The 17,010-nt window shown below is 38.0% G+C and overlaps 1 protein-coding gene across 4 annotated transcripts in view; it reads left to right on the top strand.

Moving 5' to 3' along the window:
- Positions 1-15,554, top strand: part of CUNH18orf54 (chromosome unknown C18orf54 homolog) — a 28,639-nt gene extending 13,085 nt beyond the window's left edge. For all 4 annotated transcript variants that reach the window (XM_031365988.1, XM_031365986.1, XM_031365989.1 and 1 more), the window contains 3 exons: positions 7,399-7,530; positions 9,306-9,376; positions 12,456-15,554. In XM_031365988.1, coding sequence (XP_031221848.1) covers positions 7,399-7,530; positions 9,306-9,376; positions 12,456-12,528 — 276 coding nt within the window. In that variant the 3' untranslated portion in view covers positions 12,529-15,554. The remainder of the gene's footprint in view (positions 1-7,398; positions 7,531-9,305; positions 9,377-12,455) is intronic.
- Positions 15,555-17,010: the final 1,456 nt, after the last annotated feature.

Genomic DNA, 17,010 nt, shown 5'->3' with positions numbered 1-17,010 from the left:
TACAAGAAGACTGAAATAATTCCTTGTATCCTATCAGTTCACCATGGACTAAGGCTGCTCATCAATAACAACATAAACAATAGAATGCCCACATACACATGGAAGCTTAACAACACTCAATGATAACTTGGTCAAGGAAGAATAAAGAAAGACTTTCTTGAGTTTAATGAAAATGAAGCCACAACATACCCAAACTTATGGGACACAATGAAAGCAGTCCTAAGAGGAAAACTAATAGCTTTAGGTGCTTCCAAAAAGAAACTGGAGAGAGTATACACCAGCAATTTGACAGGACATCTGAAATCTCTAGAACAAAAAGAAGCAAATTCACCCAAGAGGAGTCAAAGGCATGAAATAAACTCAGGGCTGAAATCAACCAAATAGAAACAAAAAGAACTATACAAAGAATCATCCAAACCAGGAGCTGGTTCTTTGAGAAAATCAACAAAATAGATAAACCCTTAGCCAGACTAACTAGAGGGCACAGAGACAATATCCTAATTAACAGAAATGAAAAGGGAGACATAACAACAGACACTGAGGAAATCCAAAAAATCATGAGATCCTAATTCAAAAGCCTATACTCAACAAAACTGGAAAACCTGGATGAAACAATTTTCTAGACAGATACCAGGTACCAAAGTTAAATCAAAATCAGATCAGTGATCTAAACAGTCCCATATCTCCTAGTGAAATAGAAAGAGACATTAATAGTCTCCCAACCAAAAAAAGCCCAGGATCAGATGGGTTTAGTGCATAGTTTTATCAAACCTTCAAAGAAGACTTAATACCAATACTCCTCAAACTATTCCACAAAATAGAAACAGAAGGTACTCTACCCAATTCGTTCTAAGAAGCCACAATTACTCTGATACCTAAACCACACAAAGAAAGAAAATTTCAGACCAATTTCCCTTATGAATATCGAAGCAAAAATACTCAATAAAATTCTTGCAAACCGAATCAAAGAACACATCAAAACGATCATTCACTATGATCAAGTAGACTTCATCCCAGGGATGCAGGGATGGTTCAATATATGGAAATTCATCAACGTAATTCACTACATAAACAAACTCAAAGAAAAAAACCATGTGATCATCTCATTAGATGCTGAGAAAGCATTTGACAAAATCAACATCCTTTCATGCTAAAAGTCTTGGAAAGATCAGGAATTCAAGGCCCATTTTTAAACATAGTAAAAGCTACATACAGAAAACCAGCAGTCAACATCAAACACATGGAGAGAAACTTGAAGCAATCCCACTAAAATCAGGGACTAGACAAGGCTGCCCACTCTCTCCCTACTTATTCAGTATTATACTTGAAGTCCTAGCTAGAGCAGTTAGACAACAAAAGGAGATCAAAGGGATACGAATTGGAAAGGAAGAAGTCAAATTATCAGTTTGCTGATATGATAGTATACTTAAGTGATCCCAAATATTCCATGAGAGAGCTCCTAAACTTGATAAAAAATTTCAGCAAAGTAGCTGGATATAAAATTAACTCAAGCAAATCAGTGATCTTCCTCTACACAAAGGATAAACAGGTGGAGAAAGAAATTAGGGAAACAACACCCTTCACAATAGTAACAAATAATATAAAATACCTTGGTGTGACTAAGCAATTAAAAGATCTCTTTGACAAGAACTTCCAAGTCTCTGAAGAAGGAAATTGAAGAAGATCTCAGAAGATGCTCATGGATTGGCAGGATTAATATAGTAAAAATGGCCATCTTGCAGAAGGTAATCTAAAGATTCAGTGCAATCCCCATCAACATTCTTTACAGACTTAGAAATTCTTTACAGACTTAGAAAGAGCAATTTGCAAATTCATCTGGTTTAACAAAAAACCCAGGATAGCCAAAGCTATTCTCAACAATAAAGGAATCTCTGGTGGAATCACCATCCAGGACCTTCAGGTATACTACAGAGCAATTGTGATAAAAACTGCATGATATTGGTACAGTCACAGGCAGGTAGATCAGTGGAACAGAATTGAAGACCCAGAAATGAACCCACATACCTATGGTCACTTGATCTTTGACAAAGGAGCTAAAACCAGAAAGTTGAAAAAAGACAACATTTTCAAGAAATGGTGCTGGTTCAACTGGCGGTTAGCATTTAGAAGAATGCAAATTGATCCATTCCTATCTCCTTGTACAAAGCTCAAGTCCAAGTGGATCAAGAACCTCCACATTAAACCAGATACATTGAAACTAATAGAAAAGAAAGTGGGGAAGAGCCTTAAGCACATAGGCACAGGGAACAATTTCCTGAAGAGAACGCCAATAGCTTCTGCTCTAAGATCAAGAATTGACAAATGAGACCTCATAAAGTTGCAAAGCTTCTGTAAGGCAAAAGACACTGTCAATAGGACAAAACAGCAACCAACAAATTGGGAAAAGATCTTTACCAATCCTATATCTGATAGAGGGCTAATATCCAATTTATACAAAGAACTCAAGAACTTAGACTCCAGAGAACCAAATAACCCTATTAAAAATGGGGTACAAAGCAGGGCGGTGGTGGCACACACCTTTAATCCCAGCACTTGGGAGGCAAAGGCAGGCAGATTTCTGAGTTCGAGGCCAGCCTGGTCTACAGAGTGAGTTCCAGGACAGCCAAGGCTACACAGAGAAACCCTGTCTTGAAAACAAACAAACAAACAAACAAACAAAAAATGGGGTACAGAGCTAAACAAAGAATTCTCAACTGACAAATACCGAATGGCTGAGAAGCACCTAAAGAAATGTTCAACATCCTTAGTCATCAGGGAAATGCGAATCAAGGCAACCCTGGATTCCACCTCACACCAGTTAGAATGGCTAGGATAAAATACTCAGGTGACAGCAGATGCTGGAGAGGTTGTAGAGAAATAGGAACACTCCTTCATTGCTGGTGTGATTACAAGCTGGTACAACACCCTGGAAATCAGTTTGGCAGTTTCTCCAGAAATTGGACATAATTCTGCCAGAGGACCCAGCTATACAACTCCTGGGCATATACCCAGAAGATGCTCCAACATGTAATTAGGGCACATGCTCCACCATGTTCATAGCAGCCTTATTTATAATAGCCAGAAACTGGAAACAACCCAAATGTCCCTCAACTGAGGAATGGATACAAAAATTGTGGTACATCTACACAATGGAGTACTACTCAGCTATTAAGAACAATGAATTTATGAAATTCTTAGGGAAATGGATGGATCTGGAGAATATCATCCTGAGTGAGGTAACCCAATCACAAAAGAACACACATGGTATGCACTCTCTGATAAGTGGTTATTAGCCCAGAAGTTCAGAATACACGAAGTACAATCCACATACCACCAGAAACTGAAGAAGGAGGAAGACCAAAATGTGGACACTTCATTCCTTCTTAAAAGGGGGAACAAAATAGCCATGGCGAGATATGACTGTGGATATTAAATAGTTTGCTGGAGCTTCAAAGTTCTCAGTGTGTACAGCAGTAAATCTCATCACTTCAGAGTTTTATTTAATTGCTGACCTCAGACTCTGGACTATCAGACTCCAAGGCTTTTTTTGGTTGATGAAGCTACTAAGGGAAGTCTCCTTCTTCCTCCCTGAACCATTTACTACCTGGGATAAACCAACTGATGTCTGATATAAATATATATAAAATTATCAGCATATTGGACCTCTTATTCTCCATAAAATTTTGGCATCTTGTTTCAGCAGTGGGTTGAATTCAGGGTCCCTTACTTATGATGGTTTCCTGTTCTCAGGCTCCCAGGGTATCCTAATTTAAGCAAATAGGTACTCTGGTAGCTTGAATAAGAATGGCCCCTATATTCTCATATGTTTGGATACTTGGTGCTCAGTTGGTTGAACAGTTTGGGAAGAATTAGGACATGTGGCCTTGTTGGAGGAGGTGTGTTATCTTCATTCCTGCGGGCTGGGCTTTGAGATTCCAAAAGCCTTAGTATGTTTCCTCTCTGCCTCCTACTTGTAGATTATGATGTGAGTTCTCAGCTGATCCTGCTACTGTTATGGGCTCTCACTGTCTGAAATTGTAAGCCCAAATAAGTGCTTTCTTTTATAAGTTGCCTCAGTCGTGGTGTTTTATCACAGTAATGGAAAAGTAACCAAGAGTAGTACAGTCCTCTGTCACGATGCCAGTGCAGGAGGCTTGAAGGAGAAGTCACAAAAGAAGCTAGCAGACTTTCAACAGTTTTGATGTTTGAGAGAGCTAGTCTTGTCCTGTGGTTAAGACCTCTTCTGTTCTCACTAGGAGCGATGAAGCTTGTGTCCCTACTCCTGCCCGAGGCTGTTTGGTTTGGCTTACTTCCTTTAGCACTGAGCTTCCCTTCTGTTTCTCTGCACTGCTCAGTTCCCACAGGCCAGTCTTGGTTCTTCTCTTTGAAAAAGGGTCGATTTCTAGCCCTGATACTTCTCCATAACCAGCTCACATGGAGGCAGCTTTTAGTCTGTTAGAGGTTTAAATAGGTTTTGTATGTATGAAACATTACTGAATCATGAACAAAATGATTTCCCCAAACATTCACTATTAAGTTTCAGTAATAAGTCTCAGAATAGTGAATGATAAGTACAGATTTTAAGCCTACCTGGATCCCTACACTGGTGCCTTTTTCTTTGAGCTTTTACTTTATTGTAGTAAAGAATACAGACCATAAATTTGCATGTTGATTTATTTAAGCATATGTTTCAGTGGCATCTTGGTAGCGTGATATTAATTTAAAGATCACCACCCTCTCCCGGGCCTCTCATCTTCCCAAGCTAACCATAGTGCCGTTGAAGCACTGGCTTCCCAATCTTCTCCCCCACCTCCTGGGAAACAAGTATCTTGAGTTTTGTAACTATGAAGTAGCCACTTTAGGAACTTCATAAGAAATGTCATGAGCCCGTGGAGCTCAGAAGGTCGAAGTAGGATTAGAAGGTCCAGGCTAAGGGTCCCCAATGAAGGAGCTAGAGAAAGGACCAAAGGAGCTGAGGGGTTTGCAGCCCCTTAGGACGAACAACAATATGAACTAACTAGTACCCTCAGAGCTCCCAGGGTCTCAACCACCAACCAAGGACTGACTATACATGGTGGGACTGATTGTTCTGGCAGCATGTGTATAGTAGAGGATTGCAAAGTCAATCATCAATGTGAGGAGAGGCCCTTGGCCCTGTGAAGATTCTGTGCCCCAGTGTAGGAGAATTCCAGGGCCAATAAGTGGGGGAGGGTGGGGTGGCAAGCATGGGGAGGGGGAAGGCAACAGGGGTTTGTTCTTGTTGTTTTTGTTTGGTTGGTTGGTTGGTTGTTTTTTGGAGGGGAAACTGGGAAAGAAATGATATGACATGTAAAGAAAGAAAATATCTAATAAAAAATCATAAAAAAACAACAAATAAACAAAACAAACAAAACAAACAAAAAAAAAGAAGGTCCAGGCTAGTGTGAAGTATAAATTCCCAAGTAGACAAATAAATTAAAAATTCTGTAGATTCTGCAAACAGTGTTCATCACTCTGTTGTATAGTTAAGTACTGTTACCTTTTTCAATACATGGAAAGTTAGTATGATGGTTGTTAGGTCTTTAAGTGGAAGGCTCTAAAGAGGTAAAAAGACAGCATCTCTATGTGAAAACATACAAGCACGCATATGACTTAAAACATAGTTTTAAATCTAGCATCTATCAGAGGAAAGATAGTATTTTGGAGTTTAGCTTATTTAACATGATTTCCAGTCTCATCCATTTTCTTGGCAAATGTAATGATTTTACTTTTCTTTATGTCTGCATAAACTTTGTTGTGTTTATATACCATATCTTCTTTATATATTCAGCTATTGCTGGACATGAAGTTGGTTCTGTTTCCTGGCCACTAAGTACAGTGCAGCAGTGAACATGAATCTGCAGGTGTTTCTGTGGCGGCGTGCTGATGCAGTTCTTTGGGTATATGACAAGAGTTGTATAGCCCAGTTAAATGCTACTTCTTTTTTCAGTTTGTGAGGGCAAATCATTTCATTTCCACAGTGACTGTACAATTTGACATTTTCACAAGCCAGTGACTAAGGCTTTCTTGGTCCCTTGTCCCAACCGTGAAAGCATACTTGAAATTTAATTGAAATTTGCTTGAAATCTAGTTCTCACTCTGTTGATGAATAACTTTCTTTAGATATTAGAAAAGAACATCAAAAGCTGTGGATTTAGAGGCATTATGTAAATGTATAATATTCATTTTAAAGAATCAAGAATTAGGAGGAATATGTTAAACTGTTAATTATTTTTAAGTAATTTTACCTGAAGACAGAGTGTGGAGAAGTGATGAGTTAGTAGTTTGGTTTTTTAAAAATTTCCTCCAGTGGAGTAATACTGGGTATATCAACAGTACTCCAAGTCAGGCCCCATGCCTAGGGTAGTTAATCAGCATGCGTGTGCATGCATGCACCCACACCTTCCCACACACTTTTTCTTTGAGAATTTTGTACATATATACAACGATATATGTTCTTATCTGCCTCCATTTTCACCCTCTTCTCCCATATGCTCCCAGCATGCTCCTCTCTCAGCTTCAAGTCTTGTTTCCTTTTGTTGTTATTGTTATTTTGTTTGTTTTTGTAACACACTTAATCCAGTTAGTGTTTCCTATTTGTGATGCTTGCTGTATCATCCACTGGAGCAGGGAAACCAGTGGCCACATCTCTTTCCCAGCAACTGTCAACTTGTAGTCACTCCTCAGTAATGGATGGGGCCGCGAGAGCATCTACCCCATCTGTGCTGGACTGTTGGTTGGTCTGTCTTCTCTAAGTCTTGTCCAGGTAACCAGAGCTGTTGTGAGCTCCAGAGGACACCACAGCACTTCTCCCTGTCCTCCACCTCTTTCTTCTGTTTCCTGTTCATTGATGTTCACTGAACCTTTGATGTTCCTAGTATAGATGTCTGGATTATGGCTGAGTGTACCTTGTTTTCCATCGCTTTAGCCCAGTTATGCATCTCTCCATTAACTGCTGTCAATGTCCACTACAAAAAGAAGCTTCCTGAGAGCAGCCCGGGTCTATGGTTACAACTGTAAATGTTTAGAAAGCAGCTGGACAGCAGAGTAACAGTGGTAAAGCAGTGTCCTAGACCTGCGACCTCCTCTAGCTGTAGGCTGTTGGCCAGGCATCATGAAATTCCCTTCTATGGAACATTCCTCAAATTCAGTCATGAGACTGCTACACCAGGAGGTACATTTTTTCTGGCACGTTGGTATCGCAGCTTGCAGGGTCTGATGCTAGGTAAGACCACAGATATAGAAGATTTTATTTTTTAAAACACAAATTTTAATACATTGTCTTGACTTTTGCATTAATTTATTTTGAAGGATATTATGCAATATACTGTTTTCCTTTTATACTTGAATGGTTCATTTTCTCATTTCATTTAACCTTAGAGCTCTACTCTATCTGGAGGCAAACATCATGGTCCTGTTGAAGCTTTGAAACAAATGTTATTTAACCTTCAAACAGTACAAGAAAGTTTTAATAAGAATAAAAATACAGAGCCAGAAGAAGAGATTAAGCAAGTAAGCACAAACTTGGGATTGAGATAAATGTACGCGGTTATCTAAAGTTGTCTTATTCATGCTAGTGGCGGGATGCGGAACAGAAACATGGCTCATCTTGGCTGTGGTTTCAAAGGTTTCAGTCCATAGTCTTTGGTTTCTCTGGTTCTGGGCCCACGGTGAGGCAGAACATGAAGACAGCAGGAGCAGTGGTGTCTGGGAGCAGAATGAGGAGAGGCTGTGTATCTCGGGAGCCTACTGAGAATAAAGAGTGAGGACGGCTTGGAGACCAGTGTGACCTTCCTCTTGTGATCAACTTCCTCCACTCCATTTCTGCAGCCTTCCAAAAGAGTTCCACCATTGGAGGACAAACAAACACTCAAGCTGTAGGGTCATTCTACATTCCAACTTTGATCAGACTTCACCAGAATCTGTTTTAGACCTGCCTGTAGTTGTGTGTAAATGAGCATACCAATACAGTGCATGCTGGAGAGTTGCAGTCTAATTATATACTTTTTAGGAATTATTCCACTCACACCTAGTATTATTACAATTACATCCTAAAGCTTTATTTTTCTGCTTCCAAGCTATCTTTTCTATTTATTGCATGCTTATGCCCAACATCTTAGCGATGCTGCTGCTACAGTCAGAGTATAGAAGGCATCAACACCATCTTCCACATCCTACAGAGTTAATCTGTATGGCTTCTGACAGACTCAGGCACTTCTTAGTTTCCATGAAACCTAGAAGATGGTCTTAATGTTAGACTTCTCCACCTGTGTATTTCAGAAGAGCAGATTTATTTTTGTTTTTATATATTTATTGGCATTTGTGAGTATAATACATTTTTAAAAAATTGTGTATTTCTAGAAATTTTGAAAAAAGTGTTTCTGCTTCATGTAGCAGATGAATTTTCAAAACACAGAACCATAGAATTTAAATTCTCTTATATATACTTGTGAATTCTAACTACCACTTATCACAAGTGACAAAATTTGATATTTTTGGTGTAATATGATATATTAAATAGGTATAGATTATTGAATGGGTATTGGTGTATATCCACCTTATATAATTTTTTTTATGGTAAGAATATTTAAAATCTGTTATAAAATAGCTATCTTGAACTTACCCCCTTCTGTGTGTGATGTCATATGCTTATTAGCATTTCATTTGTCATCTCTCAGCCAGCCTCTAAGTTTACTCTGTGATCCAATAACTGTAGAAATAGCTCAGTGGTTAAGATGGCATTTTCTTACAGAAGGCCCTAGCATGCTTCCTAGCACCCATGTAGGATGGCTCCCAACTGTCTGTGACTCCCGCTCCAGGGCTTTGAAAGTGGTGCTTTCCAGATTCCATATGTAAATGAGATCTTTCATTGTTTGATTTTCTGTGCCTGGCTTATTTTCCTGATCATTTTTGCTACCATTCAGTAGAGTATTACAAGTCAGTGAGCATTCCGTGTGAGTGAATCAGCCTGAGCATCACACAGTCTGTCATTTCTCCTCTGACACTCCAGTCATAGCTTTAAGATATAGTGACATCAGTTCTTCACTTACTCGATTAAACATCAGTGACATTTAACCTTGTCTGTTAAGATGTCATTTCACGCCAGTGTGATTCTTTAATGAGCATGTGCTTAGAAGCATATTTTAGGAGCATTGAACAGTAAGTCAAAGTAGTTGTAATTTTCAAATGAAGGATAAATGAAAGTATTAATTGCTCTTCAAAAAAATAGTTTGATACAATGAATTGAGTATTTCAAATGTTTTTGTTTCTTTTGGGTTTAATAAAAGGTATCAGAGGATGATTTCTCTAAACCACAGATGAAGGAAAATATGATTCCTATTACCAGGTCTCTTCACAAGTAAGTATTGTTTACTAATGTGGACACAAAGCCATTTTAGTCATTCCTTTGACAGAAATTAGGATGGAATTTAGTTGTTTCCAGAGTAAGTGTATGGTAGGCATACTTAAAGTTCTTGTGGCACATATTATATTTTAAAATGTGGTGTGTGTATTTATGTATTGTTTGTGTGTGGTTTTTTTTGCATGTAGAGGCCAGAGGTCAACATTGAGTTCCTTAGTCATGGAATGCATTATTTTTTAAGAATATTGCTTAAACCTGAGCCGCTTCCTATTTAAATAGTCCTAAGGGCTAAAAAGATATACTTGATATACAAAATATAATGGATATGACTGGGTCTGATTCTTTATTTCAGAATAAAGCAGACATTTAAGATATTTAGTACTGATGTGGATATCCTATAACAATAATATGCCATGTAATGAGCTCATCTAGTGATAAATGCATCATTATTTAACATATCTGAAGCTGGCAAGATGGTTTGATGGGTAAGAGCTCTTACTACCAAACCTGATGATCTGATTTCACTTCTTGGAACCTATGTAGTGGAAGGGCAAAATCAGTCCCTACAAGCTGTTCTCTGACTTCTACACAAATGCCGTGTGTGTGTGCACTTTTATAGAAAGGTATACGTTTATCTTCCTTAGTCATGTTATCCTAAATACAAATGTAGTGAATACTACAAGTTGTTTCTATTGTCAGGCAATAAGGTTCTTTATGTTTGCATTTGGTTATAAAGATATGAGGTGATATGATCTCTGAGCCTTGGGAGCAATGGGTGTGATAGAAAAGCCTCCAGTCTTTTATTTTCTTTATGTTGTCCAGATGTGGCCCTCTGTGTTAATCCCCATCTACTACAGAAAGAATCTTGTGATGGGGATTGTGAGATGGGTCATTAGGAGCTGCTGTAACACCATGCACATTTAGAAGAACAATAGTAGTAGGTTCTCCCTGAGGGCCAGGGCCACCTAGCCAGGAGGTCTTAGCCATAATGGGCAAAATAGGAGTTATATCTTATGCAGCTGACCTTAAATCCAAGCAGAAAGTGGTTGGTTACTCCCAAAACATTCATGCCACTGTCATACCAGAGGCACATCTTATCAGACCGCTAGTTATTATAGCTCATAGAGTCCATAACTAGGTAGAATTGATAACTAATTTTCTCGTTCAGTAACATGCCTAGTATCTTTCAGTGCTGTGAACACTAGGCAGTAGAGATGAAGCTCTCCTGCTGGTACCAGCTTGACTTCTCTGTGTGCTATGATTTAAGTGTGTGGTGTTTTCAGCAGCAGGAGGGTTTTACCATCAAATATTGGAGGGTGGCCAAGAACAGTGGTCATAGCCTATAATATTTAGGGGAGATTGTGGGACTACACTGGCAAACATTTTGGGAAGAGATAACTTGTATCTGACAGTGAGCTTTCTACTTGATAGCCTGTGGCATTGTCCCACTGTAATAGGGTAATTCCAGTTAAATTTTTAATATGTGTATGCATATACTTTAGAATTCTACAGTTCTAGATTTCCACACAGGTTTTCAGGGTCTTTAGTGTTCTTCCTTGTACCTGCTTCAAATAAACTGTTTACCTAAACTGTTTAATTGCCTGCTTCAACTGAAGCTTTTTTTTTTGGACTAATTTTTATTTTATATGTATGAATTTTTGCCTGCATGTGTGTATATGTACCATATGTATGCCTGGTCCCTTGTAGAGGTCAGGAGAGGGCACTGGATTCCCTGAGTTATGAGTGGTTGTGAGCCACCATTTGTGTACTGGGAAATTGGCCCACCAAGTCTTTGAGTTATAGGTGCTCCTTAGCCACTGAGCCCTCTCCCCAGTGCTCCTGCCCCAATTTTAGTTTGCTTGCTAGGTTTTTTTCTCCCTCCCTCTCTCCCTCCCTCCTTCCCTTCCTCCCTCCTCCCCTCCATCCCTCTCTGTTTTTCCTTCCTTCCTTCCTTCCTTCCTTTCTTCCTTCCTTCCTTCCTTTCTTCCTTCCTTCCTTCTTTCCCTGTTTTATTTTTTTGTTGTTGTTGTTTTGGTTTGGTTTTTAGGTGTTTTAGAGATCTTCATACATTCTGACACTAAGTCTGTGTCTATCTGTAGATGGTATGGCTCTTTCCTCTTGGTAGGTTGGCTCTTGACTTCAGACTTAATGCCTGTGCTACTGGTTTTCTTGTTCAGGAAGGTTCTTCCTGTGCCTATGAGTGTAAGCACATTTCCTAACTGCCCTGGGTCAGACTCAGGCGATTGTGCCTGTATCGGGCCTAAGGTCCTCGATGCATTTGCAGTTGTTTGGTGAAGACTAAGACATGAGGGCTGAGTTCTGTTCTTTTACATGTAGGTAATAGAGTTTGGAGCTGACGATGCAGCTTTTATTTAATGCGTATTCTGAAAAGTGTATGCATATTCATCCTTACTAGAGAAGTTGCTTGTTTTTCTTCTCAACAAAAATGAGTTTTACTGGGCTGGAGAGATGCAGAGGTCCTGAGTTCAATTCCTAGCAACCACATGGTGGCTCACAACCATCTGTAATGGGATCTTTTAATTCCTCTTCTGGGGTGTCTGAAGACAGCAATTGTGTACTTAAATAAATAAAATAAATAAATTCTTTAAAAAAATGAGTTTCACTGAGAATTTTTACTGACTTTAAGCTATATCTTTAAAATTTAAACTATCTTTACTGTAAATATTAAATGAATTACATGCCTTATTTCTAGATGATACATATAGTATGACAAAAACAAAAGAAAACAATTATTTTTGCAGAGCTATTAGGAAAAGTTTATGAAAAATGTCTTATTAAATATACCTGTAATACTGTTTTTTATTAGGCTCTGGCAGATTAACTAAAAATTGGATATTATATTTAAAGCAAATGTTTACAGAACACTAACTTATTTTAGTTATGACTTATTCAGATATCAGTTTATAAAAAAAGTTCTCAGAGTTTTATGTTTTTCTGTAACTTAATTTCTTACAGTAACTTTGAAGTTTAAATAATGTGATCATTTTTTGCTTTCTATATTGGCTATTCACTTCTCAATATTGGTTTATAATATATTTTTAATTTTTTAATGAAGGGCCTTACAACATTTATCTCGCCTGAGAGACCTGGTTGATGATACCAGTGGGAGACAGTCACCAAAGATGTGAAGAGGAAAATAAACCTTCCCCGCAATAAACACTCACCACACGAGTTATATACCCCTCACTAGTACTTTTCACTGAGAAAGTGAATATTAGCCATGCGCTATCCTGTGACCGGTTCAAGTATATTTATTTCTAAGAATCTGAACTTGGAAATATTTATAGGCCCAATTTTATATGAAAACAAAAGTGGAAGACACTAAGATATATCCTGAAGTAGTACGTGGATCTTCAGAACAGAATATTTTTAACATTCAGAAGTGGATAATTTCCTTTCTTGCCATTTATCTGGATTCAGTTTTTATCTATATTCTCATTATTTGTCATTTAATTCTTCGTTGTAAAATCTTTTAACTTCTTCCCACACCGTCTAAATTTTGTATTTTGTGTGTGTGTACTGAATGTTTTCAAGCAGCTGTAGCGTGCCTACATTGTTGTATCATAGGGGGTCATTTTGTTACTTCTAAAGTTTTATACATTGGATATTTAAGATGTAAATGACAGTTAAATAGTTTGTGACTCAGTGTTAATGGAATGTTCTTGTATTATGACATCATATAATTTTTTTACTTAATTGATTCTTTGTAAGATAATCTTTATAATACTTAACAGTTGATAAATCATTTTAGAGTATATTTTTGTGAATTTAATACTTGATATGTAGTTCCCCAGAATTTAGATTTGGGTTAACCTCAATCTTTTAAAAGCTGTGATATTATGACAAATCTGAAACTGAACAAAAGATGAGTGTAAAAAATTCAGAAACAATTACAATTTAAAGCTATTTACTATAGTCTTCCAAATTTATCTCTAGATAGAACAGAACAGAGTTGTATTTTGTAATTCCTACTAAGCAAATACTAATATTTACAATAAGTAGAAAACATCTTCATCAAGAATGAAAATTATCCCTGTCTCAAAAAACAAAAACAAACAAATAAACAAAAAGAATGAAAATTATGTAATAAAGCATAAAGAATACCTTCAAAAGCCTGATGAAATTAGTGTATGGTCAAGTACTACAAATTAACATTTTACCCAAATTTTTGATGAATAAATTTGTTATATGGAATTTCTAAGTACATGTGGCCATTTTTTTTTCATGCTATGAAGGCACTATTAGCATCAGATACAAGCGAGTAGGCCCTGCCTTTTGCGTTCTCTAGCCAGTGAGGTTCCACTGGATTTCTCTGGCTAGACCAGAAGCCCTTTGCTAACACAAAGAAGATCTCTTTGCTGCTGACATTCTGCCTTGTGATAGGTTCTCCTGCCTGGTGTTAGAATGGAAGATTATAGCAGTTAGTATTAGGTAGGTCTGGGAGAGTCATTTTACCTAATAAAACATACTATAGACAATTTCTAAAGAGAGATCTAGGTTATAAATGCCAATATGCTTGTCACACATAATATATACTATTCCTGAAAAGGATCAGAAGACGTGGTGCTGTGATGACTGACAGACAGTCCTTTGGGTAGTGCTTCCTTTTGCAAGAGCATATCTCCAATAGTAAGTACAACCAGCTTATTCTAAAGTTGTTATAACCTATACTTTAAAGCAGTTTAAATTACCAAATGAGCATAATTTTTTCTTTTGTACATGGAGAAATTTAGAAATTTTACCTAAATAAATTCATTTAATAAGTTATTAATCCCAACTTTTATATCTATCTATATATATACACACACATATATGTATATATGAGTGACGATTGAAAAGCAAATGTAAATGTTCATAAAGTTCTACAAAGAAATAGTTTATTTCCATGTATTTTTAATATTTTAAAGTTTTTTCTTTATAGGGTTTTGAGGAAAATGTCAATATGGTGATTACTGAATTGAGAATTTAAGTAGATAACGAGAAAATTAGATTTTAAAGATATATTGCTCTTATTTTTTAAGGTATATTGGGAAGATGTTAAATCAGAAAAAGGAAGAGGCTTCAGGTTTTTGAGTATAAAAATATTTTAATCAAAGGACTTGGTATGGCAAGGTGGTACACATCTTTAATTCCCACACTCAGGTGCCAAAGGCAGGAGGAGCACTGAGTTTGAGGCCAGCCTGGTCTACAGAGGGAGTTTCAGGACACCTAGACTACCTAGTGAAACCCTGTCTCTCAGAACAAAAAAATAAAAAAGCAAAGGACATGGAGAGATGGGTCTATGAATAACATGCTTGCTTCTCATGCTTAATTCATGTTAAAACAAAAACAGAAAGCCAAACAACCAAACAACCAACCAAACAACCAACCAACCAAACAACCAACCAAGCCAAGCAGAGTAAGTAGCACATGCTATGATTCCAGCCTCAGAATGGCAGAGAAAAGAGTTTCCTACAGCTTGCTGGCCAGCTTGTATAGTCCAAGGAGCAAGGTCCACGTCACACACACTTTCTCAAAAAAGAAGGCAGACAAGCGTTCCCGAGACATGACACCCAAGGTGGTCCCCTCATTTCCATCTGCATGCACTCACACGCCACATGATTTAATGCTGAGATCAGGAATTAAAGACGTGAACAAATGAGCCGAGACTGAACTGTACTACTGTCTGTATAGTCAAGGTGAATTCTCCACTGAACATCGTAGAGATTCCTCACCAAACTGAGGGACTGTCCCCTAGAACTCGCTGTGATATATATTTCTGTAGTTAGGTTATTTATTGCCAACATTTATAAGCTGGGATTTTCTTGTACTTAATATTTTGTTATTTTGTATTTAATAGATTAGGCTAATATCTTATATACCATTATAAAATAAAACTCTCAAGTATTAGAACAATGACTCAGCAGTTAAGAGCAAACACTGCTCTTCCAAAGGACCTCAGTTGGTTCCCGGCACCCAAGTTGGACGGCTCACATCCATCTGTAATTCCAGTGCTGAAGAATCCAGTGCGCTGTTTTCGTCTCTGAGAGAGGACACCTGCACAGGCGGCATTTACTCATGCTGTCAAACACACTTAAATAAAAATACTAATCTAAAATATTCTGAAGGGAAAATTATTTCTCCTGTAGTTTGAATAAATGGATTTTCTTTAAATCGATTTATTTTATTTTTTTGATTTTATTCTTCACACTATATTTCAAACCTGTTTAGTGGAAGTGCCAAGGAGCACAGGGTTGACTCTGTTGTAATTCTGAGTGTGGACAATTGCATGATACAGAGCCACCATAGTCTAAGCACTAATGGTGCTTTCTCTGTAAAATCCGCTGTGCCTCCTCTACCCGGGCAAAGCCATCTTAAAATGAGGTAAATCATACCTACTCGAAACTTACTTCCTTTCTTGATATTTCTGCTGCTCTTCTCAAGCAGGATCAGAAGTCTTATAAGTGTTGCACCTGGACAGAACCATAAGCTTTCTGATTACTTGTGCCCCGAACACTAGGGATTTAAATATTTTTTGATATTTTGCATTTTACCAGATACTCAACCCATTTTACAGATGTAGAACTAAATCAAGGCCCATTTTCAGTATCTGACTATCTTGGTGGCTTTGTGCTGCTGTGACGGGTTATCCGAGACTAGCTAGCTAATAAAGTCCATTTTCTTGTTCTGGAGGATGAGAGGTCATCTCAAAATGTCTCCACCTCTTGTCTCTTTTGAGGGCTGCTCTGCTTCTGAGATGGTGCCTTGTTTTGTTCTCCACAAGACTGTTTCTGCACATAGCAAAAGGATAGAAAGCAAAGGGAGCCACATTGCCTGTCAAGCGGGCCCTTTTAAAAGGACATTAGTCCATCCATTCACGAGGGCAAATCCTTATGACTTAAAATACTGAAACTGAAGTCCTGTGCCCTAATGCTGTTGAGCTAGGTATCTGTCTGTGGTGCATAGATTGGAGGGAACTCAAGTAAACCAAAACACTGCTTTTGTATCATGCTGCTTTGAGCTTGGCGTGATGGCAACTATCAGTGGGGTCTAATGTATCACTAAATTTGCATAGTAATTGAGACCAGAGTTACTTTAATTTGTAAAGCTTTACTTAGTAAGCTAGATCTGAAGATTTGGAAAAGTCTTGGGAAAGATGGGCCCAAGCCTGAATTCAGATCTTACTGAAGAGGTGTCTAGAGTCCACTAGATGGCAGGTGGAGGTAACTATCTTGGCCGTGCCAGATCTCATCTTGAGCCATCTCTAAGGTGCAGGAAGTTGTTTATGATTGCCTTGGTGGTTTTTTTTTCTTCTTCTGTTGTTGTAATAAGGCAGTGTGATGGAGGAAGGGTTATATTAGTTCAGAGTTCAAGGTAACATTCCATCATGACCGGAAAGTCAAGGCAGCAGGAAGCTAAAGCGGCTAGTCCCATTTCATCCCACAATCAAGACTCCGAGAGCCATCAGTGTCCGCTGCCGCTGCTTAGTTTTCTTTAATTCAGTCCAGATCCTCTGCTTAAAGATGGTCTTTGTACATCAATTAAGATAAATCTCAGAGGCATGCTCAGAAATCCACTTCTCAGATTCTAGATCCCATTGAGTTGATCACACTAACTAGCCATCACAGTGA

Source organism: Mastomys coucha, unplaced genomic scaffold, assembly GCF_008632895.1.
Source record: "Mastomys coucha isolate ucsf_1 unplaced genomic scaffold, UCSF_Mcou_1 pScaffold13, whole genome shotgun sequence".
Lineage (NCBI taxonomy): Eukaryota > Metazoa > Chordata > Mammalia > Rodentia > Muridae > Mastomys > Mastomys coucha.
This window is presented reverse-complemented; position numbering and strand designations above follow the sequence as displayed.